Raw genomic sequence first — 27,900 nt, 5'->3', positions numbered from 1 at the left:
GTACTAAGAGACTGAAATAACACTGTGTCTGTGGGCAACCTGGTCCATCATATTTTAGCAAATCTAATTTTCATCTACTAATTTGTTTTAATAAAAACAAACAAACAAACAAACAAACAGTAATGAATGTTTTAATAAAAACAAATTAGTGTCTCAGTCGGGGTCTAAGCTCAGCAAGAATGAAAGGAAAGGTGGACAAGACCAGCAATGTTGTCTGGTTTAGAGACAGTGGCACTGAGACAAAGACAGGAGGCAGAGCTGGAGGTAGCAGAGCTGAAGATGTTGAGGTTCTCTCTGGGAGTGACGAGGATGGATAGGATCAGGAATGAGGACATCAGAGGGACAGCTCATGTTAGATGTTTTGGAGAAAAAGCCAGGGAAGCCAGATTGAGATGGTTTGGACATGTTCAGAGGAGGGACAGTGAATACATTGGTAAAAGGATGCTGAGGTTAGAGCTGCCAGGAAGGAGGCCTAGAGGAAGACCAAAGAGGAGGTTCTTGGATGTAGTGAAGGAGGACATGAGGATAGTTGGTGTGGGTGAGGAGGATACAGAGGATAGGGTTAAATGGAGGCAGATGATTGGCTGTGGTGACCCCTGAAGGGAGCAGCCCAAAGGAAAAGAAGAAGTCAGGTTCTAAGCTCATTGCTGGTTCTCCTGTTCACAGTCAACACCAAAGAACACCATAAAGATAAACTATAATAAGAAGCAGTCAACAAAGTGTTCACTGTACACAAGCACATAGATTTATTTATACAAATATAGTATGTATAACAATTGCATATCAACAGTTTGTTGTTTTTTTATGTTTACGGTAAGTTCAGGACCATCAGCTTGAAAAATGCAAGTCAATTAAGAAAGAGTACCTGTGATTGAAAGATACAAAAAGGATCTGGGATCTGTTGTATTGAGCAAGTGAGAGACAAAATTCAGGATATCCCATAAAACCTGAATATTAAAGTCACCTGACACAAAAGCTTCTGCATTAAGTGACCTTAAAGCTAACAGGTTATTTAGGAGTTGGCAATATCTGGCAGCGTGGCGCAGGTTATGCATATAGAGGAATTTTGCTCTGCTTGACTTGTGCAATTAGATTTTATGTAGATCAGAAATAACTGAAAATTAAACACGTTCTGTCAGTAAATCCACAATGGCATTCTGAAATTTTCATTAAAAATGTAACTTAACAGCTTTTCATTATGTCTGGTTAGTCTCTTCTTGGGGAGGAAAAAGTCTTCTGGTATACCAGAGGTTCTATGTGTCGTGGTTTTAGTTGGTCTGGGATAAAGAAAAGAAGAAAAGGTCTCAGGGTTAAAGCATGCAAGGCTGAACAAATCAAAAAGCCTTGGCTGCAGAAAATGAAAAGGAACAGAAAACAAGATGGTATCAGAGACAGCAAGGCTGAGCAAGACGTGATCTGTGGGAGGTGCAGTGCGAAATAAAAACACTAGGAATGCTTAGCACCAAAGATGGAGATGATAGAAAAGTAAATACAGACCTGTCAGATTTACCACTTTAACTCTGGACTGATAGTTTAAAACACATTTCCCTCACAGGGACAAAAGGAAGATTGAACTTTTCTCTCAGTTTCATATCGTCGCACAATGACTGGAAACAAAAGTGTAGGCAACAGATCTATGAACTACACGCTCCACTGTTATACATTGAATAGAGTTTAAATAATAATCTGCACAATAATACACAATACCTAAAAGGAAGAATAAAACTTTATGTTAAACTTCTCATAACAATTTGAAAAAATAAACATAGTATTCTGATTTGATTCCCCCTGTGTTTGAATGAAAACAGGCGACATTCTGTTTATCTGTCGGGAATCGGACCCGGTTCATGTTTCTGAACCTTTTCTTAACATATTTCCTGAATAAATCTCAGTTGGGAGTAGACTACACTATAATAATCGCAGTTATTGCACATTATTTGTACATGCCTGTAAATCAATAATCTCTTCAAATGGCACAGAAGAAAGATTTGGACCCATAAGCTGCCTTATCGTTTGCTTTACAGTGATTTACTTTTGCACCACTTCCATAAACTCTGCACTGTGTGTCCAATTAAGAATTTAGTGGTGAAATGTTAGACTGAAGAATGGGTGTTATTGCTAAACCTAAGAGATACAAAATCTTTTTTTTTGCTACAATATAGAAGTTAAAAAATAGTTCATGTTTATCCAAAACAGGAAAATTTGACACAAAAAACAACAAATCAATGGTCATTCATACAGAGACACAAGCACCAATTGAAGAATCAATAGAAACACACTATACAAATGATATCTATGGCAAAGAAAGGTGCCACTGCATGGATGTTGATAGTACAAAAAAAATGAGAAAATGTGTGACTGTTAACGAAACATAAGAAAAGGGGGGGTCAGAAAGAGTCACAACCAGGGAGAACAACTTATAAAGGTGATTACAAAGTTCCAATGGGTGACTTTCAGTACTAGCCTCCTTCAAAGCACCAGTTTCAGGACAAACGGCTGCTCTCTGTTGTTGCTCAGCTATCACACTGGAAGGGAGAGAGAAAGTCAAAGAGTCTTCTACTTGTTGGCTTCCTCCAAGACAGAGCGATTCCTTTGGGATCTTCAACATAAACAGATGGTCTCTGAGATCCACCTCTCCACTCTCCTTCATTTCTTCTTCTTTTGGAACAACCTGCAAATCAGAAAAAAAAAGGAGAAACAAGCTGAGAGCAATGTCTGAGAGCTTGCAGACGGTTCAGAGACACTGAGCATGTGATTTTTCTGAATGACCAAAGATTTTAATTGCTGGTATTCTCACTGCAGCTTCTAATCTCCGTCACTTCATAACTGAGCATCCTGCAAGCCAAATATCATACCAAACACGAGGAAGCGCCAAAGCCACTCCTCGATGAAAGATATGGCTCATATTTTACCTCGACACACAGAAAAACATCTGAACATTAAGCTTTTTTCCACAGACCTGTTTATAAACATCATTTAGACAACTTGTTCAGCTCTGATCATGTTTGTCTCCTTGTCTGGCTGGATTGTACCCTGATTCCTGTCAAATCAGGACTTTTATTCTGAAAGGTACATATTAACACTTCTGGTTTTTTACTTTTTAAAAAATACTTCACTCTTATTAATATAATTTTATGGGAGTAAATATATTTTTAGCTATAAATCCTACATGTTCCCATATAAAGGAATGGACTGTATTACATTTTGGGAGTATTGGGGTCGTTTTATTTTGCAAATTCAAAGTCTTCTACATTACAGGTGAAGAAGACCTTACTTCCTCTTTTCATTGTGGACTTTTCTATAGGAAGGTATACTGTTTATTTCATCTTTTTTTTTTGCTAAATATGTCATTTAAAGTTGGATGTAAATGAATAAAACTTTAGTTCCGTAATATAAAATCATCAATACATTCACTCATACTAGTTTAAACTCATCATTTCGCTGATTAGAAGAAAAGTTTGAGGGGTGTGTGTGGCAGAGAAAGTGATTAGTCTGCAGCGCTGATTACTGTTGACCTCCTGCTGGCTCATTTAATGCGATGTCAATGCTTTGCTTTGCTTCAATTATAGGGAGATTATTCTGGTGCCTTGTAATAAACTGTAGATTGATAAACCCTCTGAACCACAAAGCAGAGTTAAACCAACTACACAGGCCCTAAAAGAAGTGGAGTGACTCAGTAGAACAGTAAAGGAAACACTTATGCTGACTTGAAATTGAATATGTATTTAAATCTATGCAGAGTCACTTTAACTTGGATATATAAATATGCAGAGTTTCAGGAAAAGGGAACGTGTGTGTTATTTCCTACATACATTTAATGAGTGAGGCTGTGATTTGCATGTTCATCTGAGCTGATCTGTTGCTCCATTCAAGCTGCTGATATTGGCAGCTCTTACAGTGTGTTAATGTGGACACAGGAGACAGGCAGTGAGAGAGGGGGATACCAGAGAAACCAGTGGTAAATGTTCGACTCTTGTTTGCAGCCTCTTGGCCTCTAAATCAAATCTTTGCGGTCGGAGTGCTGGCATTGATAAAACATGATCCCTGCTCAATTACCTGTTTACAGGTTCACCACAACCCAGTTACAAGCTCCCAAATACCTTCTCAAGCTGTGCTGTGCCAAGTGGAAGACAAGAAGTATGCTAGAGGGACTTAGCATCAAACGGGCAGTGCCACAGAGACCTTGGATATGTGCCTGTCTCCAGCACATCAGGGAAACGCTTAAATAATTCAAGAAGTCTGGGTGGAACTAGACGTTGCATGATATGATCCAGCTTCATGGCCTGATTAGTGTCTGAAAAGTTTCCTTTGCTTTTAAGTGAAAGTTTGATTCTGCTTTAGTTTGACTGGTGGTGCAGATCTTTGCTCTAAATTTGGACTCCTAAAAATACTGTGTAAAGCAGACGCATGTAGACTCTGCATCCAGCTGTAGCTTCCCAGGAACAACACTGCACGCTGTATCTACTTATCCAGTACCTGCGGAGCATGAACAACAGATGTAATCGGTTCAAGCTTGAATAATTTACAGCACTTACAACAGAATCAGTCGCAGCAGAAGTGGTAATGTTTGCACAGAGGATTTTGGCCGCTCAGTTTGCTAAATATACCACTGAGGTTTCAGGCCTTGTACAGAGTTGTACACACGAGCCAATTAAAGTGGTTACATGGCAAAGCAGAAAACAAAGTGAAGTTCAGAAGTGAGTTGAACCTGTTTCTCCATTTGTTTTCTTTGGCTTGACATTTGATAATTCAGGTATTTTACAGTTTCAACCAACTCAAGTAATTCTAATAGCATGGTGATAGAGTTTGGTATGATTAATAAAACCAGCAACATAGAAAGTAAATGCATGCAGAGACTTCTATGCCCTAAATATGCCAATACATCTGCCGACAGGATTTTCTGACTCCAAAGCTCTGGTCACCTTGAAACAGAAACAGCTGGGGGGTCTAAGCCTGAGGCTCTGCACAAGCTCGTACAGGAAATGAGGTATGCTAAGGTATTACTGTATGTGGACATCTGCATGTACTATTCCCTCTGATTATGTTTTATTGCATCCAAGTCATAAAATACCATATATTTCTGATCCAAATCTCTGTCGGCTGAAAACAGATAATCTGTGCTCGTCTCGATTTGACCTTTGTCAGACATCCAGACTCTAAGCCAAAATACAGCAATAAGCCATGACAGGCAGTGCTTTATAGTTATTTCCAAGCAGCTAACAATCTGCTGGTAGACTGAATTGGAAAATGGGGGAGTGCCTGTAGGCAATTTTTAAAACTTAGACAGAGCCAGGCTGTCCCTTTCCCCCTATTTGTCAATGTTTATGCTAAGATAAGCTGTCTCCTGCCTGAAGCTTCATATTTTTCCCACACGCATGAAAGTGGTGTAGGTCTCCTCGTCTAACTGGGAGAGCTGGGAACCTTCTTGATGTAAAGGCACTGAACTGTAGCAGGATTATGCTGCAAAAGAGCATGTACACATCATCAAACTGAATACACTCTGTACTTTTCTGCTGATGCAAATACAAATATACTCCTTCCACTGCATCCGCCTCCCATCACCCCTCACCCTTAAAGCAATGAAGCGCCTCACCTACGACATGTGGTTCTGCTGAGAGGCCAGGTTCTGCTGTTGCTGCTGCTGCATGAGGAGCTGCTGCTGCTGGCGCCTCCGGGCTGTGCGAAGCTTCTCAAAGCGAGCCTCCATCTCCTCCAGCACTTTAGGGGTGTAGCGAACCACCAGCTTCACACTGTCCTTGGCTGCCTTCAGCAGCTCCACCGCTTTCTCATGGTGTTCTCCCTCCACGCTCTGCAGGGGGTTTAGAGACCGTGTGGAATTTTAAAGGAAGTAGATTTGAATATATTTTATATATATATATATATATTCTTTAAAATAGACCCCCCCTGTTATGCAAGTCATTCCAGTGGGGAAGAAGTGTTTCATTTTTCAAGACATGTGCAGGACTCTGATCTCAGTATTTCAGTTGAGGATAATTTTTCTGGAAGCAGGTTTAAATAATAAATAGGGGCAGAGTGGCTCATCTAATTACTCCCTTCAGTCTGTACATGGAGCCTGTCTCCCCTTACGCTGCATCAGTGTCTTCGTCTGGTTGGACGTACCACACCGTTGACAGAGAGGAGCTGGTCCCCTCGCTTCAAGCCGCCATGCCTCTCAGCCACGCCCCCGGGAATAATGCGGGAGATGTAGATAGGTGAGTTCTGCTCTTTGCCGCCCATCACGTTAAAGCCCAGCCCTTCTTCCGTCTTGGGTAGCTCCACCACCCGCGGGTGAGAGTGACCCTCGCTGGCTGCGAAGGCTGCAACTGTAGCCTGAAGGAAGAGAAATGAGGTTGGATGGTGGTTGGTGAGTCTCACAAGTGCAAAATGAAAATATCCACAGGACCAACTCTATACTTCCACTGCCTAAAAGATGAATATGGTTTTAAAGGTAGATTCTGCAGTAGCCATTAGCCTTTAGTCATTCATGTCTGCAAAGGAGGAGGCCGTTCATTTTAATACCATTCTGCAGTGATTTTAAAGGTGGATGCAAGCAGAGTTTCTGTGAGGATGGTCCTAACAAAGTGCAGGGATTTAGTCAGGGCTGGGGATTTAGTCTCCAGATGAGATGTTTTCGGGCTTTTTAAGCACATGGATTAACACATCCAACTACATGCTGGAGGAGCAGCCAGCTATCTCTAGCAGCTGAGTGAAGTTGCTCGCTGACTGGGGGGGTTTCTTTGAACACATACTAAGATCCTTACTCCTTGTACGTTGAGAACAAAGCACCCAGGAGCTTGTTAGCCCAGCCTGGGAAAGCTAATGGCAGACGAACAGAGAAACAGACACCGCATGCCCACTGATCCACAGACACACTGCCACAGGTGCTGTGCTGTCAAGTCAGCATCATTTATGATATGTGAGGTAGATCTGGAAAGGGGGGATTCTGTCAGAAGCTTTTGTGGATGTTTATACAAATTCCCCAGCAGCAGAGTAGCTTGGCACTTTGAGGTCTTTGACTCTCCCTCCAGGCAGCTTCCTTCTCTGCTCTCTTCCATATTCATATGTGTCTCCACATTTTATTCCTTCTCAAACAGTTCTCATTTCTCTCTCCTCTCCGGCTGTGATGCTTAAATTACATTAAATTATTATATTCTACCAATTTCCCCACTCCCTCTCTGTCCTTCTCCTTTTCTTCCCCTGCTCCTCCCTCCCTGTCCTACTGTTGGGCTAAAAGGCAGCTCCTCAGCATGCATGCCGTCACCTCCCAGGCCTCACTTTGAGCTTCGACCTTCACAACTTTATCTGCGTTTCTGTGAACCAAAAAACAATCTGGCAGATGGCTGGTGCCTTTCAAGCACAGGAGGCATTTTAAGTGAAAAGCTTGGTAGATCATCCTTTCTGGGTAGACACCTATACTGTCTACATATAACTTAACGTTTCCAAAGAACCGCAGGGGGTTGCCAAATCATTGGCTCCTCCCTCAGAGAGCCCTGATAGTCCCTGGCTCTATTTGGCTAACTAATAAGGACCTCGGGCCAGGAATTAGGGGCTGAATTGATTGAATTAATGAAGCAATCAAAGAGAATGGATCGTTCAGGTGTAACACAAATCTTGACTGTTGGGAGATTTGCCATCTCACTAACTAAAGAGCTGGAGATGCAGAGAACTGGTATCATATATTTCGCATATTTCATCATTCTTGCCGCTGTATCTTACAGACTCCACCTTCAGTACCACTGCTACAGTAAACATCTCCTTCCCACTCAGGCTGCACTGTATGTTGAGACTGATCGAGTTCATTGGCACTGTGGCTTAGCTTAGTGAGTATCTCCAGAGAGAAGAATCATTTAAAAACATCCAGCCCTCACAGCCAGTTCAGGCCATTAGCCGTGAGCTTAATTGCCCAGTGGATATGCAATTTTAATACAGATTTGGAAGGAGTAACTTCTGAAAGTGTGGGGCAAAAAAAGAAAACAGGAGGGGTTTTAAATCACGTCTTCACAGTTGCTTCAGGCTTTGAAATAAGAGACAGACACTTCTTATTTCCAGCTTTACTGTCACAGCGTCTTTGTAGGTAGTAACAAATATGCAACCGGAGGGGTTATAAAACCAAAATGTGTCACAGTGAGTTACATGCTGTGGCTATTTTTTTGTTGTTGTTGTGTTAATTAAATAAGATATAATGTGTTAGTCAGCTTTACAGGTGTTTGTAGGTGTATTTTTGATCCTGGCTGCTTCCTGCATATATGCACATTGAAGCTAATCACCTCCTGAATCTAGCTCCATACTTAACGCACAGACACGTGAGAGGCCTTAATCTTCTTATCCAACCCTTGGCACGAAAAGCAAATAACAGTGTTTATCAAAATGTTGAACTGCTCCTTTAACCTAGCCTTCATTTGCAGTTCATCAGAATTTGTTTTGTTATACTTGTTGTGGAGAAAAGCTGATAAAAGAGACACCCATCATCTAAAGCCTCATGCAGTCTCTCTGTGCACACACTTCCCTCTGTTTTTGTCGTCTTTTTTATTCATATCCTCCACCCACTCTCTGTGATGTGCTGAAGAGGAGTGGAGCCAGCTGGACACAGAGCCGCTGGAGGACCAGAAAGTGCTCTCATCTCTTCTTACTTGATCTTAGCCATTCTCCTCCCTGCATCTCATCAGCCTCCTCCTCCTGCGCTCCACATAAAATCTCTCTTTGTTTTCTTTCATATAAGCCTGTGGTTCTTACAGGAGAGATGCTAATGAAAAATCCTCTTCAAGCTCACCGTTGCTGCATACTAAAACTGACTTATTCCATCCATTCTACATTCACACTGCACCTGGAAATGTCTCGGATCTGATTTTGTCCTTCACCTGCGATGTGATGTGTGCAACACAAAAATCTGCCTGTTATGTATTAAATAGTCAAGTAGAAGAAGGAAAGACATAAAGAGGATAAGCTTTTCAATAGTCAGCCTCTTATATAAGTTACATCCATAAATAGATATGAGCTCTCTACAAAACAACATGACTAAAGTATAGAAAGAATTTATCTTGGTTTGATTTGAATACACAGCAAAAACCTTCATCAAAATGAACAAAGTAAAGAAATCAATCAATTACAGTGGCCTGTCAGATGTGATAAATAGCAAAACAAATATGTGCTTTTATCATTAAGCTGTTTCAAAGAGGAATTTTTTAGCAGCGATGATAAACTAAATGTGTGTCTTATGGGTCTGAGCAAAGAAGAACTAAGATTAGATGAAAATCTAGCGGCTGTTAATCTGATGATTCAGGGCAAATATTAGATGCAACTGAAGATGGATTTAAAGCTGAAATCAAAGACATTAAGAAAGTGCAGACTGTGTAACTGTAACTAAAGGTGAAGAGCTGCTTGATTCAAAGGAATAATCAAGAGTTTCAGCTGTTTTTTCCCCAAAACTCAAACTTAACAACTGATACTAAAACTTTATGTAAACCTAAAATATTCTGTAAGTGCTTGTACCATGAATAAGGTAAGATATCTGAGGTTGAGACAGGGTGTATCCTATATCAATAAAAAAAACCCTTAACCCTCTGGGACAGACATAGATCCAGCAGCTATACAGCGCTCTAACCACAGAAAATACATTTATTCTGCTAAATCTACTGCTTCAGACTGAAGGACTTACAGAAAAATCATTATTTCACTATTGGATCTTATCAGTTTGTCCACTCTGACTTGAGTTCATACTAATTTTACAGTCTCCATTTTAAACATCTGGGAAATGCAGCCTCAGGCAAAACCCCGTATAAGCTACCCAGGCAGCACCTGGTAGGTTTACAGTAAAAATTTGTACCGTTAGCTAAATGTGGTGTTTCTTGTGGGTTAGCACTGATGCCTCACAGCAAGAAGGTTCCTGGTTTGAAACCCATCAGGGACTTTTCTGTGTGGAGTTGTGCCCATAGGAGTGAGTGTGAGTGTGTGAGGTTGTTTGTCTCTATGTGGCCCTGTGATGGACTGGTGACCTGTCCAGGGTGTACCCCTGCCTTTCACCCAAAGACAGCTGGGATAGGCTCCAGCAGACCCCTGGGACCCTAAATAGATGATAGATGGATGGTGTTGGATGTCGGGTAACTGAACTATCTGACTCTTCATCTGCACATGTGTTTCTATTTACATCTATGAGCCTGTGGTCATTATGGACTTAGCATATGTGCATATAGAGAAGAAGTGGAAGTGGTTATTCAGTAACTTTGTCATTTTTGTCTGAAGATCAGTAATAAACCCCTAAGGCGGTGCTTTAGCATGTGATGCTGGCATTCAGCCTCTTGCTTTATTCCTGGAAAACTGGCACCATCAGAGTTATTGCTTAACTACACAGACACACTGCTAATGAGAGCCATTAGCAGCCGAAGATGACTCTGCTCCTTTCATTCTACTTTGGTCCATAAGAATAGATGAGAATAATCTCACCAGGCAAGGTGATTGGACTGGTCACTCATTAATGACAGTTTTCACGGGTTATTTTTCTGTGTTTACATGACTGATGTAAGTCAGACGTACAAAGTGGCTCTTACCTTGGCTGTGGCCCTCGCCTGGTATTCTGGGCAGCCATTCACTGTGATCGTTTCGTGCATGTACTGGTACACCTGAAGCAGATGAATAGAGGCACGTGTTATAATTGTGTTTCCCATAGTTGAAATCTGAAACCAGCGCCCTGCGTCTGAGCTCAAACAGCTCATTTCCATAGTCAAATAATGGTGTTCTCTTCACAGCTGGCTGTGCAGGCTCATACTGCACTAACAGGCTGACTGATGGAAAAGACACAGCACCAGGCCCGGTGTTATTCTACGCTAGTACTACTCAAAATGAGTGCTCTGCTTACATTTACCTTAGACATGCAAAAAGTATGTAAATGTCATTATTTTGTCCTTGTAGATGAGGCCATGCAAATCAAGGTTCTGCCAACTTTTGTAAGACCCAATTCCCAATTGAAAATGTGACTTTCTGCGAACCACAGCCTAATTCCATTACCTGAATTCAGCTTCGTATTTGTGCAGCAGCTTGCTATGCATACCTGTACATTTCTTAGCAAAGTCTCCAGAACAGGCAGTAATACATTACTGCTGGGGATCAGAACACGTGTTTCTCTATGTCTGTACAAAACAAGGCTTTCTGCCTATTCACTGCAGCAGATAGAATCAATGCAGTGCAGGAATTCGACCTTTTCAGTTAACGCATGAATTTTTAAGATGCCTTACAACTGCACTTGTTTAAAGAATAAAAGCCATAAAATGTAAAAGAACAAGGATAAAAGTAGAGAATAATTTTGTATGGTTAAGAAAATGAAATGAAAAAATGAGGAACATTAAAAATCTGTCAGATATTCCTCATCCTTCTAATGAACAGTACAGTAGGAGGGTTACAGCAAAATTGAATCAGTCTTGTGCTACTATACATTTCTCAGAAGCCAAACTGTGCAAATCTAACTGGGAAATATCACCTATGACATATTTGATATTGTGGCTCAGAAATGAATTTTGTGTTTCCACTCACGAGATGATGTCTCTCATCAAAGCATGGCAGATTGCCTGGAAGCAAACACGCCTGGTAGCTCGAGTAAAACATTACAAAGGCCTTGCTTCTCTGAATCATCGAGAGGATGTATGCTTAAAGGATGCAAACCAGAAGATGTTTGTATGTAGAGGAAAAATATCCCTGAGCTTCTGTTGTCTTGTTTGCTCATGAATCTCAAACACCACGTGAGACGCTTCTGAGTGCAGCTCTACACTGCAGACTGCAACACATTTTTGCAGATTTATAGCTCTGGTGCCTTTGGAGAAAAGCGTAGTCCACATGCTCGACGCCCATATGATACCTTTTTCTGAGGACATCCTCCACCTGTGCACTTTTTAAGGCTGAGCACAGCTTATAAATGCCATGAAAGTTTCTTCATGCCTCCATCTGCCTGCACAGTGGCTTCAGCTTCCCCTCAGTTAACCGTTTGTCTAATAGTCCTGCAACTGATAATTAAACCTATTTTTTCTGGCTCCAGCTTCGTCTACCAAAGGTGGAATATGTAACAATCTAGTTTAAACGTGATGCTCTTTTAGTTTTGCTCATATATTGTATCTTATGGGTTTGGTTTTAGTGATATTCATATTGTAATCAGTTGGCATGCACATTTGAAGCACAGCTTTAAATTATCTTTTTCACAGTGATTTAATTTTCCTTGTACATAAAAAATTACAATTAGCTAACAAATTCATTACTGCGCTTGAATGCATTGCCCTGAATGCCAAAGCCATAACACTGAACACATGGCTGTGTGCCTTTGAATGGCAGTGTCCTCTTGTTGTGGCTGCACTTTGCTCTAAAAAGTGCAGTTGTCCTGCGGGCATTCTTTCCATTCCCCTTTCATTTCAGCAGATGTCTTCACTGTCTTTCCCTAAAATGCTGATACTTTTGTTCCACCCTCCCTACATGTTTCCTTTTTGCTTGATCCACCACAGAGGATCGTGGTGCAGCACACACAAACACACAAACACACAATCTTCCTGATAGGATGCCGATGCCAGTACCCACAAGGAGGCTGCCACAAAGCCAGAGAGATGAGATGCCTGGGGCAAACTGACATGACACTGCTGCTGGTACCCATGGCTTCCTACACTGAGTCACAGAGCTGGCATATATGAGGGGGATGGGTACAACAGAGTCCTTAGACTGCTCTGTGTGGTTGAGAATGAATGAAAGCCAGTACAGGACATACCAATACATTTCCCCTCAGTGGTGCTGAAAGTGTACGGACCGACCTACTGTAGCTTTCATCCTTTAATTTCGAGGGATGTGGGAGGCAGAGGCATCAGGATGGAACCAACACAAAACCTCCACTCTCGCTTGGTTTGGCTTTTATAAAACACAGTCAATTATGCTGATTAAAAATCTTTGCTGAGGTGAGAAATTAACTGCAATGTTGGGGTTGATGATAAAGGGCTACTGCTCTGGTCGGCCTTTTGTGTTTCCTGTGCCCGTCAAGTGGGACTCTCTAACCCAATATACTGCAAATTCCCATTGTCCATCATTTCCAGCTGGTTAGCTCCTCCAGTCATCTCGTCTTGTGTCCTTCCTTTCCCATTTGCAAGGCTGATTGACCCTGACAATTCATTCTGGCTGACGCAGTGAGACTGACACAGAGACACAGGATTCTGCCACACCATCTTCACTGATGAACATAGTGAGGAAAGACAACCGACTCATCAAACTCTGTCTCTTTGTCATTTAGTCCAGCTCTGCTGAACAGACTCTTTCCCTGCCGTCTATTCTTCATACTGACAGCCGGCTGTCATCCTTAACCAGGCTGATTCTGTAAACTTTATTGAGGAAAACGTAGAGCAGGCGATCAGGTTTGGATGTGCATTTATTGTCAGGTTTTCGGTCGGTACACAAGATTAGTATGTCCCCCCTGTCCGGCTCTGCAGCGGCCCACCAAGCTGTGAAATGAATGCGTGTAATAGGAAGAATCATATCACAGATGACACAAGTGCTGGTCTGGAAAGAAAGGTCACCTCCAATAATGAAATGTCACAGAATGAGTGTGATCAAAATGAACAAGAGGAGGGTTGGCACTAACGGTTTGACCTGTGCTTTATGGCTCTTTTACCGCGGCATCAAACACAGAAATTAATTTAAATGTGATTATAGAGAAAAGAAAATCAAAATATTCATTTTTTTTGGTCTTTTAAATTCTTGCTGCAAAGTATATTGTACTTTCTAAACTGATGGATGCGTTAAGTTATAAAAATCAGCTTTCAGAGATTTCAAAATTGCTTGAAATTGGTATTCCATGACAAAGAACTTTGTAAAGTGATCTTATTACTTTGTGGTAATTTTTGCAACGTTGAGGCTGAGATACATCCATGTGTTGGAGGAGCAGGCGATGTGGAAGGAAAGTGAACCCTGTGGGTTGTGATTCCTTCTCTTGTCACAAACACATTCAAAACAATTCGTGCACATCAGGCCATTAAATCCAGCCTAACTGTTGCTGTCGCTGCTAATTGTTTCTGATACAAACAGTGCATCAGTGGCCACAGCAGTTGAGAGCTGTGATATTCCACCATAACAACTCCTTTAATGCACTGTGTAATGACTGTAATGATCTACAGTATGCAATAGCCTGCACTTAGACCCTGTCCTCTAGCTGGCTCAGCACCACAAAGAGAAGCTGTTGTATCATCGCTGCTCGCAAACCTGTAATCGACTATAAACCACAGTCAGCCTCCCTGCATCACGCTAATCCCACAGCATCTCTGCTGGAGTCCCTGGTGACTGTGTTTATCCACCTCTTTGTTGGTCTGTGTCTTTGTGTCTTGCCAAAGTGTAGAATCACCATTGTTGCACTCCAGTGACTGGCACTGAGAACAGTCCGCCTGTTGCCACACATGCAGTTGGTGCCAGGATGTGCCAGGCTGTTCGGAGCAGGACCCTGGACCCAGAGGGGAAGATTAGTCCTTTTATTCCTTTCTGTCACTTTGCATGATGTCTGGGGTTTTACATAATGTTCTGTCTGAACCCGTTTCTTCTAATTGGTGCCACTGCTATTGTTGGCAATCTTTCCATTATTATGACAAGACAATGGCTGTGTCCCTGGAGTTAACACTGTGGGTTTGGTTAAATACTGAAAAAGTTGCTGCTGGCTTAAAAGACAAGAACGCATGGATTCTTTTTATTTTTCTGGGGTCACAGAGAGGGCAGAGACCTTTTATTACACCGTAAGTGTTTTAGCGGTGTACAGTGCTGGACCATCAAAGTTCACCCATCATGATCTTCTTGTGTAATACAATAAACGACTCCCTAATCCACTTCTAATATTTAAGATGACAGAGAAGGTACCAGGGTTTTTTATTACCAAGTGAGTTTTATAAACTCCTCAGTAGACCCTTTAATTGACAAGTCATTTCCCTCTAGAAAATGAAGTGGAGCTCCTTCCCGATGTATTGATTTATTCCACTAATTGTCTCCTTCATTCCAGGACGAATTGCATGTTCACTTTGTTTACAATTAGCTTGGACCAATGGTGCAGCTGTGGCATCTGTCATCTGTTTACCCTGCTCTTCAGACTCCTGCTTGCCTAACAACGTCGTGTCGCTGGGTAATGCTACAGTATATCACAACAGACAGGACACTAAATATACAAGATCTGTGGTTATCAGCCTGTATAGTGGTGTCATGTAGAGTGAATGCTCTTGTTTGCTTTGTACTCGGTCCTCCTGATAAATGGTGTTAAGATGATTAATCAGTGGGTGGCTTTTCTGTGTGCATGTGAATGAAAGCATTTTAACAAGCAGAGAAAAAACAAGGGCTCCTGTTTATGATTCACACTTTATCCCATCCCTGTAAAATGTGATTAAAAACGGTCTCTAACAGTGATTTGAGTAATTAAAATTCCGTGTAACGAGCTTATCAAACTTTCAAACTAATGAAAGGCTCATAATGTTTTTTTCGCCCTGTGATTGTTTTAATGGTCTGTGTCAATTTTATAAACGGTCAAATATTCGCCGTGCCTCTGAGTTTTGGTGTTCAGCCTCAGGACTAATAAGGCAGAACAGTAATCTCTGGCATTTTCATTGTGTTGCAGTCATTTGTTGAGTTTTATAACACCACAGTGACTTAAAGGTACATGCTCTCATTTTGTTGTTACAACCCTCACATATTTAAGCTTGCTATAAGGCTGACTTACACCATAAGGGAGCATTATCTTTACCTTCAGTCATGTCATGTAACAACTAGGATAACCTTTAATCGTCTGTTAAAATGCAGGCAGACTGTTGCACCAGCTGACCAAAAGGTTGGAGTGTTAAATGCAATGTTACAGACAATGTCTACAACTTAATCTGCAGCCAAAAAAAGCCACTGAGAATAAAGTTTTTCATTGCATCCAGGTATAAGACGTTCAAAGAGGCTGGCATGTACTTAATGTACATTTTGCTAGTAATTCAAATATTACCCATCCTACTCATTTACTCAATATGTTGCAATATATTTGCAGTAATTTATTGTAAATGTAACTGTACTGCACAAAACTGTGAGCACATTGCTTTTAAGAAGATTATGTTCCATATTTTCTCCCTAAAGTACCTCTTTATATAGGATGCAGAAATTGAAATGACGATGTTTCTATGAGGAGGAGGTGCTGGGTCATTCTGTGTTCAAACAGAGCCCACAGCAAGTTTTAGATGCAGCACAATTAGAAGCAAAGTAAAACTAAAAATGCAAGTGAGTGCAAGTATTTGTACACAGGGCAGAACGAAGTGTGAGAAGCAGCTTTGTCTAGTATTACTTTTCCATGAGAAAGAGGCCTGCTTTGCTTTCCTGTTTGGAATAAACAGAAGTGTTAAGGCAACACTGCACCCCTGGCTGAGCACATGACAGAGAATCAACAGCACTGAGCATGATGAGTGAGTGGAAGAGCAAAACACCACAGCACAGAGTGCTGGCATGAGAAAGGTCATAAAAATGAAAAGTGTCACACAAGAAAAAAGAACCAAGAGACATGAGTCACGTTGGTGTTCATGGACCAGCGGTTCCTTCCCTGACAGCCACTCACCTCTCTAATGGCCGTGCAGAACTCACTCTGAAGGACCTTTTTCAGAGACTGGAGCTTGTGACCGGGAACGTCACCTGACTCCTGCAGCTTCTCCAGCAGCTCGATAGCTCTGGCAACATCTGGCAGGAAGAGGGAGAGAGAGAGAGGGTGTGAGCGTCTCCCTGCGGGTGCTCACGCCAAGAAGACAGAGGGAGAACGATGCCCAATTCAATTACATTAACAGCACAGCCATGAGAGGGGCGCTAGAGCGAATCAGTGGGTGGGATAATAGAAATAGACTCAGTCAAGGCCAGAAGGAGCAAGAAAGATAGAATAGCAATCCATCCATGGATCATTTGCATTTGCTCAGCTCTATGCATGAGAATAAAGGAGAGGAGGGAAAAGTCAGACACTCATTTGTTCAGAGGTAACACATCCCGGTAAGAGTAGGTGCTGCCGGGCACTGCAGAGCATTTACACTAAAAGTTAGAGCCTGTGACACTGTGGTCTGCTGAGCTCTCCTCCCCTAATTAGCCTGTGCTGACTGAGCCCGCCAGCTTGCCTGATTAATTTCTCGCCCTCTGGAACTGGCAGGCTGAATAGAGATACATAATGGAAGGAGAGGAAAGTGATTTCGTACTCAATCACTGGACTCGGACTGTGGGGTCAATAACATGTTTTTTTCAGTCCGTGTGTCCAGGGACCAGTGAGCACACAAAGAAAGCTGATTAGTACAGTTTTACAGTGGAACCAAAGTATTTCCCCATAGTTTTATTTCACCCTTAAATACAGTGGGATGCTGTCTTGTTATACTAGGATTACTTAAAATATTATCCTACAGTTTCATAATTTGTCGATTCTTTATGCAATTCTTTTTGAAAAGGCCAAATATTCAAATAGCTTATAACAATCATAGTCCAAATTGCAAATATATTATATGTCGTAGTTTATCTGGTTTATTTAACAGCAGCAACCAAAGATCTACTCCACATGTAACAGACGATGGAGCTACTGCTTTAGATTCATGTCACCCCCCACACAAACAGACAGCATCTTTATTTTAAAACTCCCGGCTCCAGCACACTTTGCTGACCAACATGGATTAATCAACACAGAAGATGTGCGAATGCATGCACTCACACACAGTACACCCTGTGCATCAGCCACATATGCATTATATATATATATATATGCAGGAGAAACTGCATAAATAACTTGCTTGGTGCGACTTCTTAAAAATGAGGATTTGCAAGCTGAACGTCTTTTGGTTTTGTTCTGCAGACAAGCGATGTAAAGAGGCTGTGCGTTAGGGCTTTTAGGTATTCTGTTTCATTTAACCGATCAATAATGAAAATAATTATAATTCACAGCCCTAATCACAATCAAAGCTGATCTAAAGGACCCTACATCTGCACCAGCAGGAAGAAATCAGGTGTCAATTAACAAGCAGTAAATCTAAACGGACTAATCACTCTCTGTCCTCATTGTCATCTGTCGAGATTGCATCAGTATCTCTTTTCACAGCACACAGTGGTAAAGTTGTGCTTAGAGACATGACACTCACACATCCTCAAACACGCACACTGGTATTGAATTCTGGGAATATAGAGTAACTCAATAAAGCAGATGGCAGACAGAGGAGCTTTTACTGCTTGCAGACCTGTGGGAGACAAGAAAAGAAGTTGTCTGGAGCTCTGACTGTGTGAATACTGTATACGCCCATAAAAAGGAAATGTGAAACACACTTAGATTGTACCCTTTATTGCCTTTCACCTTTATACTGCATATGGAGACAATGAGCACGCCTCAGGGAAATCCAATGGCCGTTCCTATTCCAAGCCCTTTGTAATAAAACACTGAGGATTATATTGATCTGCTTGAATTGCAGGTTCAGTTCCCATCGAGACCAGTTACAGCTGATGAGAACTAGTCCAGTGAGAGTTGTATTGGCAAATGAGAGCTGGCGGTGGGGCGGCTTGTTAGGATAATGCTAATCAGCCATTAATCAAGCAACTGCTCCGTCTCATGTAAAGATGCTTTCAGATGTAGGTACAGTATATTAAATCAGACTCAGTGCTAACTACAAGTGTCATGGTGTTTGGGTTCTGTTTGTATATGACAAAATGAACTGTTTGCATTAATCATAGAGCCAAATTTACTGCGTGACTGAGACCGGGATAGATAAAGTAGTTTGATCATTTCTAACTGGTGACTGTTGATAGATTTTACCTCTAGTGACACTTAGCCCTGCAGGCACGCTTTGGTTTTGTTCTCCCAACTGAGACACAGTTTTTCTGCTCTTGGAATTTGTTTGCTTCTCATGGGATTGAAATATGAAATAACTTCTGCTTCCTGAAACCATGTCCCTGTTACTCTGGATGATTCAGTTTTTATAGGGGCAGTTTCTTCTGCAGAAATTAGTTGGAGTGAAAACTCTTGTGGATTATCCAGGAAAGATTTCCTTGGCTGTTTACGAACCATCTATATGGCCATGTTTTATTATATAATTTCATAAACCGTCCATTTAAGGGAAATATCTGACAGTCAAAAAAGTTTTTTTTTTTTTATTTGGGTGAACTGACCTTCAGTGAGAGCCATGAAAAAAATGAGTTCATATCCATGTGATATCATTTACCTATTGATTTACTTCACTGTTCTAGAAAGATTTTATTCTGCTGTATAAATATTTTCTACCAAGGGGAATGGGTCATTTTTTTTATGTGTACGCCTGAGTAGCCAAAAACACTGACTGAATAGCTCATAATGAGTTGGTACACTTCCAAGCAGCAAGGGCGACTGTACAGGAGGTTTAGGAGCATTTCCTTCTCATTAAACAGAGGTCAAGGGGCCATCCAGGGGAGATTTCCTTTGCTCTTTCTTCAGCGTTCGCTTTCACATGCTCATTAGCACCATTTTCTTTATCCACATCAAGGACCTGACTAGTTTGTTGGAGCTTAACTTCAGAGATTAGCGTTGCAAATCTGAATATAGTCTTTCTAACTTAGAAATCTTAAATCTTGAAGATCTTTCATAAACCTTCCATTAAAAAGAAGGGCTGTGCAGTGACAACAGTGACAGCTATTGCAGTAACTGGAAAACTGAAAGCTCCTGCTCCTGTCAATATATGTTTGCACTTTTATCCATATAGAACAGCACGGGGAAGCAAAACAGTGACCAAGACGATGTAATTGCAGGTAATCACGTAGACATTAAAGAGAATAAGCAGTAACTTTCTGGTTCTTATATGCAGCTCAGGGGTAATGAAATGTATTGGCACATTTTTTTCTTCAGTACCTCTAGTTAAATCTAATCTAACCAGCAAAATATGACTGTGAAGACTTTTCTCTTTGCTGTCATGCTTTTCCTTCACATGGGAGATGCTGTGAAAGAAAATGTGTAAACAAATCACGGTATGGGCTTAGTGTTGCACAGAAAACAGATCTGATTATTTCTCTCTCTCACACACACAGTGTAGTGCAAGACATTTCTCTCCCTTTTGTCTGTGTCTTCAGTTCTACCCTGTAGCTCAAATGAACCACAGAGATTTAAGCAAAAATGGCCCCACGAGTGCGCTTCAGTACCCATTGCGCTGCATGCTTAATGTAAAAAGTGGGCCATCAGATGATCAGTGTGACTGATCAGAGGGGTGTGAAAACACAGGGGCAGAGGCACCGAAGAGGGATTGTGTTCCATGACAAAGCAGCTGCAGGGGATCACAGCTACGTCACATTAACAGGAAATCATTCCAGAATCAGATGTGCAGTGAAATGACATATTACATTACCTAACAGTCTTGCAGAGAGAGGAAGAAAAAGCACGTGGATGACCTTGTGCACAATACTAATATTGAAGGCCCACACTCGGCCCATGTAATTTCTTCAGCTGAAGAAAAAGACTGATAGAACAAACGAAGCTGCAGTTCATGATGACACCAAGTCATGTGTTCGACACCCACATGGTGTTACATGCCTGCTCTATGAATAACTTTAGCTGCAGCAAAACACATGAAACATGATCTCACCTCCAACTAACTAACTCAACTGGGTGAAAGCAGTATGCACGAGCACCACCGCATTTAACATGATATTACTCTTTACCAACGTTACTGGTAAAGAGTAATATCAGCCATGTGTAGTACTGACTTCACAAGTGATGGTACAAACACTGAACAATCGAGGTACTTGTACTTTTAAAGAACCTCATAGATCAATTCATGCATCGCAATAATCTTAGTGTCACATGGTCAGTTATTATTTTGAGCATACTTTTTGCTGCTAACGCGTTTGTATTTTTGCTTTGTAAAATGTTAAAAGATGTATTTATCTTGAATGTGCTTGCATTAGTGTTTTAGGTAATATAGCAGACATAGTAGAATACAGTGTTATCATTATGTTTCAGGCCACCTGGTGAAAATGCTGTAAGTTCAAAATCCACCTTAGGATTTTTGTTCTCCACCAGATCCTTAGAAAAACCTCTTTCTTTGGCTTGGAAGTGCTCTGCTGTCTTTACTGCTAACTCTGCCTTTGTACTGTTTGGTTCTGGACAGAAAGTGTACAGTGGGTATTAAGAACTTTCTCTTTGAAACAGCTGCCTTGTGCATCTGGAAATAATGCTGATTAGAGAAATAACAGTGAACCAAAACAGTAAAGTTGTGGTTGTAAAAATAAACACAAGCTGGATAATTGTAATTGTCTTTGGAGCTGAGGGGAACTGCAAAGTTGGCTAATAATTCTCTTTGCGTTCATCACCACAAGCAGCATTTTTCACATATAGTTAGTCATTTGATCCATCATGAATATAAAATGGTTATTATTCATCTTTGACGTTTGTTGTCTACCATCGTCCTATCCTGCCCTGCAGTTGGTGCCAGCATTTGCCATTTTTCACCTGACCACTACACCACCTGTGCCCCAATCCTCCTGTTTTCCACTCACTACAAATATTTGTCCATTTCCTTCAGTTTCACACAAGACTGTCTAGTGTGAGCCTTCATTTTCCTGCCTGGTCGTGTGTCTTTGCTCGCCTGCCTTTGACCATCAATCCTTGATTTTACTTGTCTCTGTTTTTACATCTGAGTCTTGCTGTGCTGCTAAGTAAAGCTTTTTAACACATCGTCCACCACTAGATATGATGCAAATCCTGAACTAATCACTGCTCCGCTGGAACTGCAGTGAAGGGAAATCATGATTTGAGTGCTTTATTGTACTGTACTGACTTTAACCCACATGCCCACAGCTTTGTGCTGCAGGGGCTTTGTCAGGTACAGATGTGTGCAACATCTGTACAAGGTTTTACATCATCCTCAGTGAAAACATTGAGCTCAACTTCCACACTGACAACTGTAAAGCTGCCAAATTTAGCAATTAGACCATTCTCACTGTGTAGTTTGACAGACAAAAAAAGGAAAGGGAGTCAGTCGATGCTGCCGTATCTAAATTAAGAGTTATTTTTAAAGAACGGTGACAAAAAAAAATCTTCCTCTCTCATTATCTGCCAGGAAAAACAAGCTCAGAAAAATAGTATCAGGGTTTCACAATGTGCAAAGGAAAAATATGAGTTGTAATTACAGAGCATCTTTTCACATTCATGAGGAGTTGTGACACCAGTCAAAGTAACTTAGTGTGCAACATGAAGATACAGCTACAGTGTAATGCACCCCTACCATATTAAGCAGAGTGATGACACCAGCAAAGATGCTGTCAGCAGATAATTTCCCTCTGCTATACTCAGAGTGAGGGCATTCTCATTAGAGATACTTACTGATTAAATGAGCTAAGTTTAAGTTTTTTAATTATGTGACTATCACAACTTCGCTAATACTTTCTCTGAAGAAAGTTTCATTGTGTGGTAATGACGGAATCAAATTATTAATGGAGGTTCAGTATTGAAAACAGTGTTTAATGTAGCGTTAAATTCCCTTAAACCTGTACTTTCCCCCAATAACTGTACCCACATCTGGCATTTCCCTGCACTTTTATGCTCCGATAGCCTGAGTTCAATGGATTCTTTTAAACATCAGGGGCTTTATCTTTTTTCACAAAGTTTCAGTATTGCTTTTCTTATTTTACATCAGATTCTGAGTAAATGTGTCATCACATACACGGAGGACTTACCGCGCCTTCAGCTGGGATTGTTTACTGTGATTGAAAGAAGATTGTGAAGTAATTGAAAAGTTTCTGAGACTTGATTCACAAGTGATGACGTGCAGTGACATTTTCAACTTTTAGCTGATGAGGAGGGAACAAGACATCATCCATTTTGTTGTCGGCCACCTGGCATCAGTGTTTTAAGACTTTAAGGACTTAAAAACACGTTGCCTCATATAAGCCGACTATAACCTCATTACAACAATTCAAAGGCAGCAACATAAAAGGAGCCCGTGGAAACAGGTGAGCTAACAAAACATTCAGTGTTAATTAACCTCAGTAATTCTGATCAAACATGTCACATATTGAGCAAATCATAGTTTCCATTCAGTATTACCTGTTTTAACAACCATGAACCAAACACTTAATCTTTACACACATAAAAGGTCTTTACGGTGTATTGTTTTCTGTTTTATAAGGATAAAATAATACAGTGAAAAAGGAAACGTGTTGCCAAATGACTGTAGCTGGCATGGTCTGTGTGGCACCGAACTCTGGAACCTCATTTCCCTGAAATCTAACATGGCTGTGACTAAGTTCATCCTCATCATTCGCTGATTAGAGAAAAGGCACAGAGCTGAACAAAGCCACAGTGACTCATAATGAAGGCTTCAATGCTTGACAAGGCTCCACAACATTGTTGTGTGAATGTGTTGGCGCTGGGCAGTGTTCCAGTTTTCTGGTATAATTAGTTTGTTTCTAATAGTGGCAGAACTGAGTGTAATTCATTTTCAGTACTTGGAAGTGTCAGTTTGACAAAACTGCAGTGATGTAAATAAACACGTCCACATCAGACACTGAGCCCATTAAAATATGCACCTGTGATTAAATCTCTGAAACCTAAAGATCCTCTTTTCAAATTCTGACTTTGATTATTGATTGAAACATTGCTTTTCTCTTCAGCAGTCGATGGGAAAGGCTTTAATGACCTTTCTCTGATCCCACTCCTGCCTTTGAACCCTGAGAGATGCTGACTGGATGTCAGAATGAACTGTCCTGAAAAGACCGTACCATCTGCCACAGTCATTTTGACCTGGGTCCCCTTGGCAGCTCTGGTGCTAATTCCAACCATAAAACAGAAATAATCACACTCTGAATTTTGACTGAACAACCCCAGTCCCATAAACATTGAATCAGAACTAATTTGCCCGACTGTGACCACCTTCTTAAAGTACAGCAAATAAATCACTCCTACAGGGCTAATGGCTCCTGCTGGAAGCAGACAGAAAACATCCTGCATATGTTTTCTTCATCCTTTCTGATTATTAGACAGTGTCTCTCTAAGACAATTACTCTGAGAACCTTCATGTATGGATTATGAATAAACGACGTCAGCTCGTCAACTTCCCTTTAATCCTTCAACTCACTGGTGTGACTGAGAGCATAAAATCTGGCCTCAAATCAGTGAACTTGCCATGATCTCTGAGAGGGAAACAAGGAGCAGGGTAGTCCAGCTCTGCGGTCATTATTACAGGAGGCTATAAACTGTATGAAAATGTCCAACTAACAGTTGGATGCAACAGGTTTGCAGCTGTTTATGTGGCTCTCAAGGTCATTGTGGTAAATGTAGGGAGCTTCCGACTGAAGTGGAAGTACCGTAGATGGTGTAGACCTTTGTGATCATAACACCTGTCAGCTGCTAATAAATGTGGTTTTAAAGGTCCCTTGTTGACCTTTTGGCATCTGGCAGCAACAGAGTGAGTCTTTGTTTTGTTATTGTCTTGTGCACGCACGAGGATGCACATACACAATGTACAGTTTCACCCTATTTCACTGATCAACAGGTGCAGCACCGTGCTAGAAAAGTGTAGGGAAATAGAAAAAAATCTCGAGCCAGCAAGTATACAGTAGATGTAAAAAATACCGGATTTAAAATATAAGTAAGGAAATACATTCAGCATGTTCTATGAGCTCAAGGACACACATTTTGCATTTTGCTGAGAAACACTGGGTGGCAACATAACTTTCAGTTCTCATTTAGGATGGCTAGTTTCTGATGAATGTTTTAGCCTCTCTATCTGCATGGCTCCAAGGGTAACAGTGTCAGCCAGACTGAATTATGGCAGCAGCTAGGTTATTGGTTGCACTATTCTTGTAATCTTGTTTTATTCATATTTGTTTCAACTACAGTTTCATGCCGGGGAAAGAGCCCATAGCAAAACTAGTGTTACCTATTTTCTAGAAGCTTCTGACAAAATCCATTGAGCAGCAGCAAATGAGATACACCCCAGTGACCTTTGCTCTCACTATTTCATACCACAAAGGTTGTCAGCTCTGGGACGTGTCTATTTGTAGTTGAATGCCAGCGCCACTGAGAATGCAGACTGGTTTTATAATGTACACAGGTAGAGTCAAATCCATATTCTCGATGGGGCACTGGAGCTTGCTTATCATAGTGATTTCCTCCGACAATAACAGGAAGGCCAGTGATGTAAGATGTTTTCGTCCTGCTGTGACCCAACAAGCCAAGTGGGAGCTGTGGAAATGAACATCTCTGTCTGTTTCCTCCGAGTGTGTGTTGGACAAACTCTACGACTCAGCAGCTAAAGTCTACCCACAACAGCAGAGGAGACTACCTTCTCATTAGCAATTATAGTGTTTTCTCCAAAGTGGCAGCAGCTGAAAAAGTGAGCCTGTAATGTCCTCTCTCGCTGACGGCTCCTGTGTGAAACTATCATTATTACTCCCTGTGCCAGTAGAGCTGCGAGCGGCTGACTGGTCAAATTCATGCCACAGCATTTAGATATGCCACAGCCCCCTGCGTACAGGCTGAGGTCGCGTCTGAATCACTGCCCCAGCAAATGACTAAGATCAGATAAGGTGGAATACTGACATTTTACCAAGATGGAAGCCGTTTCTCTTAGCTCAACGTGTCAGCTTGACAGTACAGCTCAGCCCCTTTACTGTCTAACACACTAGGATGAGGGGTGGATCGGAAAGTGTGGGTCGCACTGTTTATTTGTTTGTCTGTTGAAATCGCACACTCCGCTCATTACCTCTGCATGGCATAGCACATCTGCACCCAGCAGGTTGTGTATCATTAAAGCTTTAAGCATTAAACTTCAGTAAATAACAAATTGCACTTGAGCACATAGACAAACCTGCAATTCCTCATAGACAAAATGATCAACTGTGGCTAATTACTTGGATTCCACATGAGCTCAGTCAGATTACTTCCTGAATAATAATTTATACTCTCAGCAGATAACATGTATTTATAGTCCCCTCCTGTGCCTTGGAAGTGACCAGGGAGCTGATGCTAGCTTTACTTGACAGAGGAAGCAGCTAAGGTGTCTCCATTCTCTATACTTGACAGCATCCATTTCCCATAAGGCTTGTGCAATATTATATTTCACCAGCTGATATGCATTTTGGCAGTATAAGGGTTTAAAGTGCACCCGTGCTTCTCATGCATGCATCTCATGTACTTTAAAATTTCTCCCAGTGGGGTAGTAGGTAGGACACGTATTGCTGGAACATTTGTGCAGTATTCTGTCACATTAAAGCTGTTTCCCATAAGGAGACAATTAAAAATGCAAATTGATTCATCCTGCAGGCATTGCTACAGCACTATAGGTCAGGGGATGCACAGTTATGTGTATAAATCACACACTATGTACATACACATACACAGTAAACACTACCTGTGGTGTGTTAACAGGCGGAGTATTTACTAAGAAACCAGGAGCCCATGATTGCAATTTGCTTGCACACTGTATGTTTCCAACAGCACGAGGGCACCTGCCCGCCTGTCTTACACCTGTCCAATTCAAACACAAAAGTTGTCTCCTGTCTAACGAAGTAGATGTTCACGTCAAAGCGCTTTCAGTCCACAGATGAAGAGCAAACCGCGGGGCTGTAACAGGATAATGTTATCGAGGTTACATAACACACATGGAAATATACGAAACGCACTGTGAGCGCGTTCATTTGTCAGACTGATGATGGTGAATTAATGCATGTGCACATAAAGACCTCGCACCAGTTTAGGAGAAGAAACAAGCGCTTCCTTCTCCAAAATGCACGCACGGAACCGTCATGCTGGACGTTTTTATTTAGAAGAGCGTGAGCTCGTCCTGCCTTGGAAATAACGAGCCGCGCAGACAATCTGGAGGAAATCCGAGCCGGGCACACACACCTGGATTTATCCCGGGTTGCCAGTTTCTTGCCGAAGTTTTTAAAGCGTGAAGAAACACACCCAATGACAAACACAAATAGCAAAGCTCTGAGCGCCTTACCTCGATCCAGAGTGAGCGGTTGGACCACTGTCGCCATGACTGCTGTTTACTGGAGACTGGAGAGACTAAGAGAGCTGCAGCATCACACACAGAGAGAGAGAGAGGGAGAGAGAGGAAGAGAGAGAGAGAGAGGGAGAGAGAGAGAGAGAGAGGGAGGGAGAGAGAGAGGGAAGGAGAGAAAGCGAGGGAGGGAGAATGAGCGAGTGAGAAAGAGAGAGAGAGAGAGAGAGAGAGAGGGAGGGAGAGAGAGAGGGAGAGAGAGAGAGGAGAGGAAGAGAGAGAGAGGGAGAGTGAGCGAGTGAGAGAGAGAGGGAGGGAGAGAGAGAGAGTGAGAAAGAGAGAGAGGGAGGGAGAGAGAGAGGAAGAGAGGGAGAAAGAGAGAGAGGGAGAGAGAGAGAGAGAGGAGAGAGAGAGAGAGAGAGGAGGGAGAGAGAGAGGGAAGGAGAGAAAGCGAGGGAGGGAGAATGAGCGAGTGAGAGAGAGAGAGAGAGAGAGAGGGAGGGAGAGAGGGAGGGAGGGAGAATGAGCGAGTGAGAGAGAGCGAGGGAGGGAAAGAGATAGAGAGAGAAAGAGAGAGAGAGAGGAAGGGAGAGAGAGGGAAAGAGGGGGAGACGTAGGGAGGGGGTTAATCTACCTCCATCCTCATATCTCATCACCTTGTGTTGTTTGCAGAGAAATAAAAGCTTTGTACACGAGCAGTGAAAAATATAAATTTCCATATAATAACGCAGAACAACCCACGACTACAAAAACAGACTGTCTTACTTTTTTCACACCTCCAACTCCAAACTGATTTTATACACTATACATTATATTGCTGGTTAAAATAGAGGTTGAGTTTGAGTAGTGGAAAAGTTGTCATATTCTAAAACAATTAATAAAAGACACTAATTTAGGTGATCAAGGGTATGAGGGCACTCGAAGAGAAGCACAGAACCACAGGCATCGATACGCTGCTATAACTGCT

General features: G+C 41.6%; 1 protein-coding gene across 1 annotated transcript; it reads right to left on the bottom strand.

The window, feature by feature from the left end:
* Positions 1–722: 722 nt before the first annotated feature.
* On the bottom strand, positions 723–27,057 carry lin7a (lin-7 homolog A (C. elegans)). The gene is made up of 6 exons (XM_026327398.1): positions 26,934–27,057; positions 16,571–16,689; positions 10,545–10,616; positions 6,121–6,330; positions 5,594–5,809; positions 723–2,671 (listed from the first exon to the last, which is right to left on the bottom strand). The coding sequence occupies exons 1-5, from the start codon at positions 26,968–26,970 to the stop codon at positions 5,594–5,596; spliced, it is 654 nt and encodes a 217-aa protein (XP_026183183.1). The 5' UTR covers positions 26,971–27,057; the 3' UTR covers positions 723–2,671.
* Positions 27,058–27,900: the final 843 nt, after the last annotated feature.

Source organism: Mastacembelus armatus, chromosome 23, assembly GCF_900324485.2.
Source record: "Mastacembelus armatus chromosome 23, fMasArm1.2, whole genome shotgun sequence".
NCBI lineage: Eukaryota > Metazoa > Chordata > Actinopteri > Synbranchiformes > Mastacembelidae > Mastacembelus > Mastacembelus armatus.
This window is presented reverse-complemented; position numbering and strand designations above follow the sequence as displayed.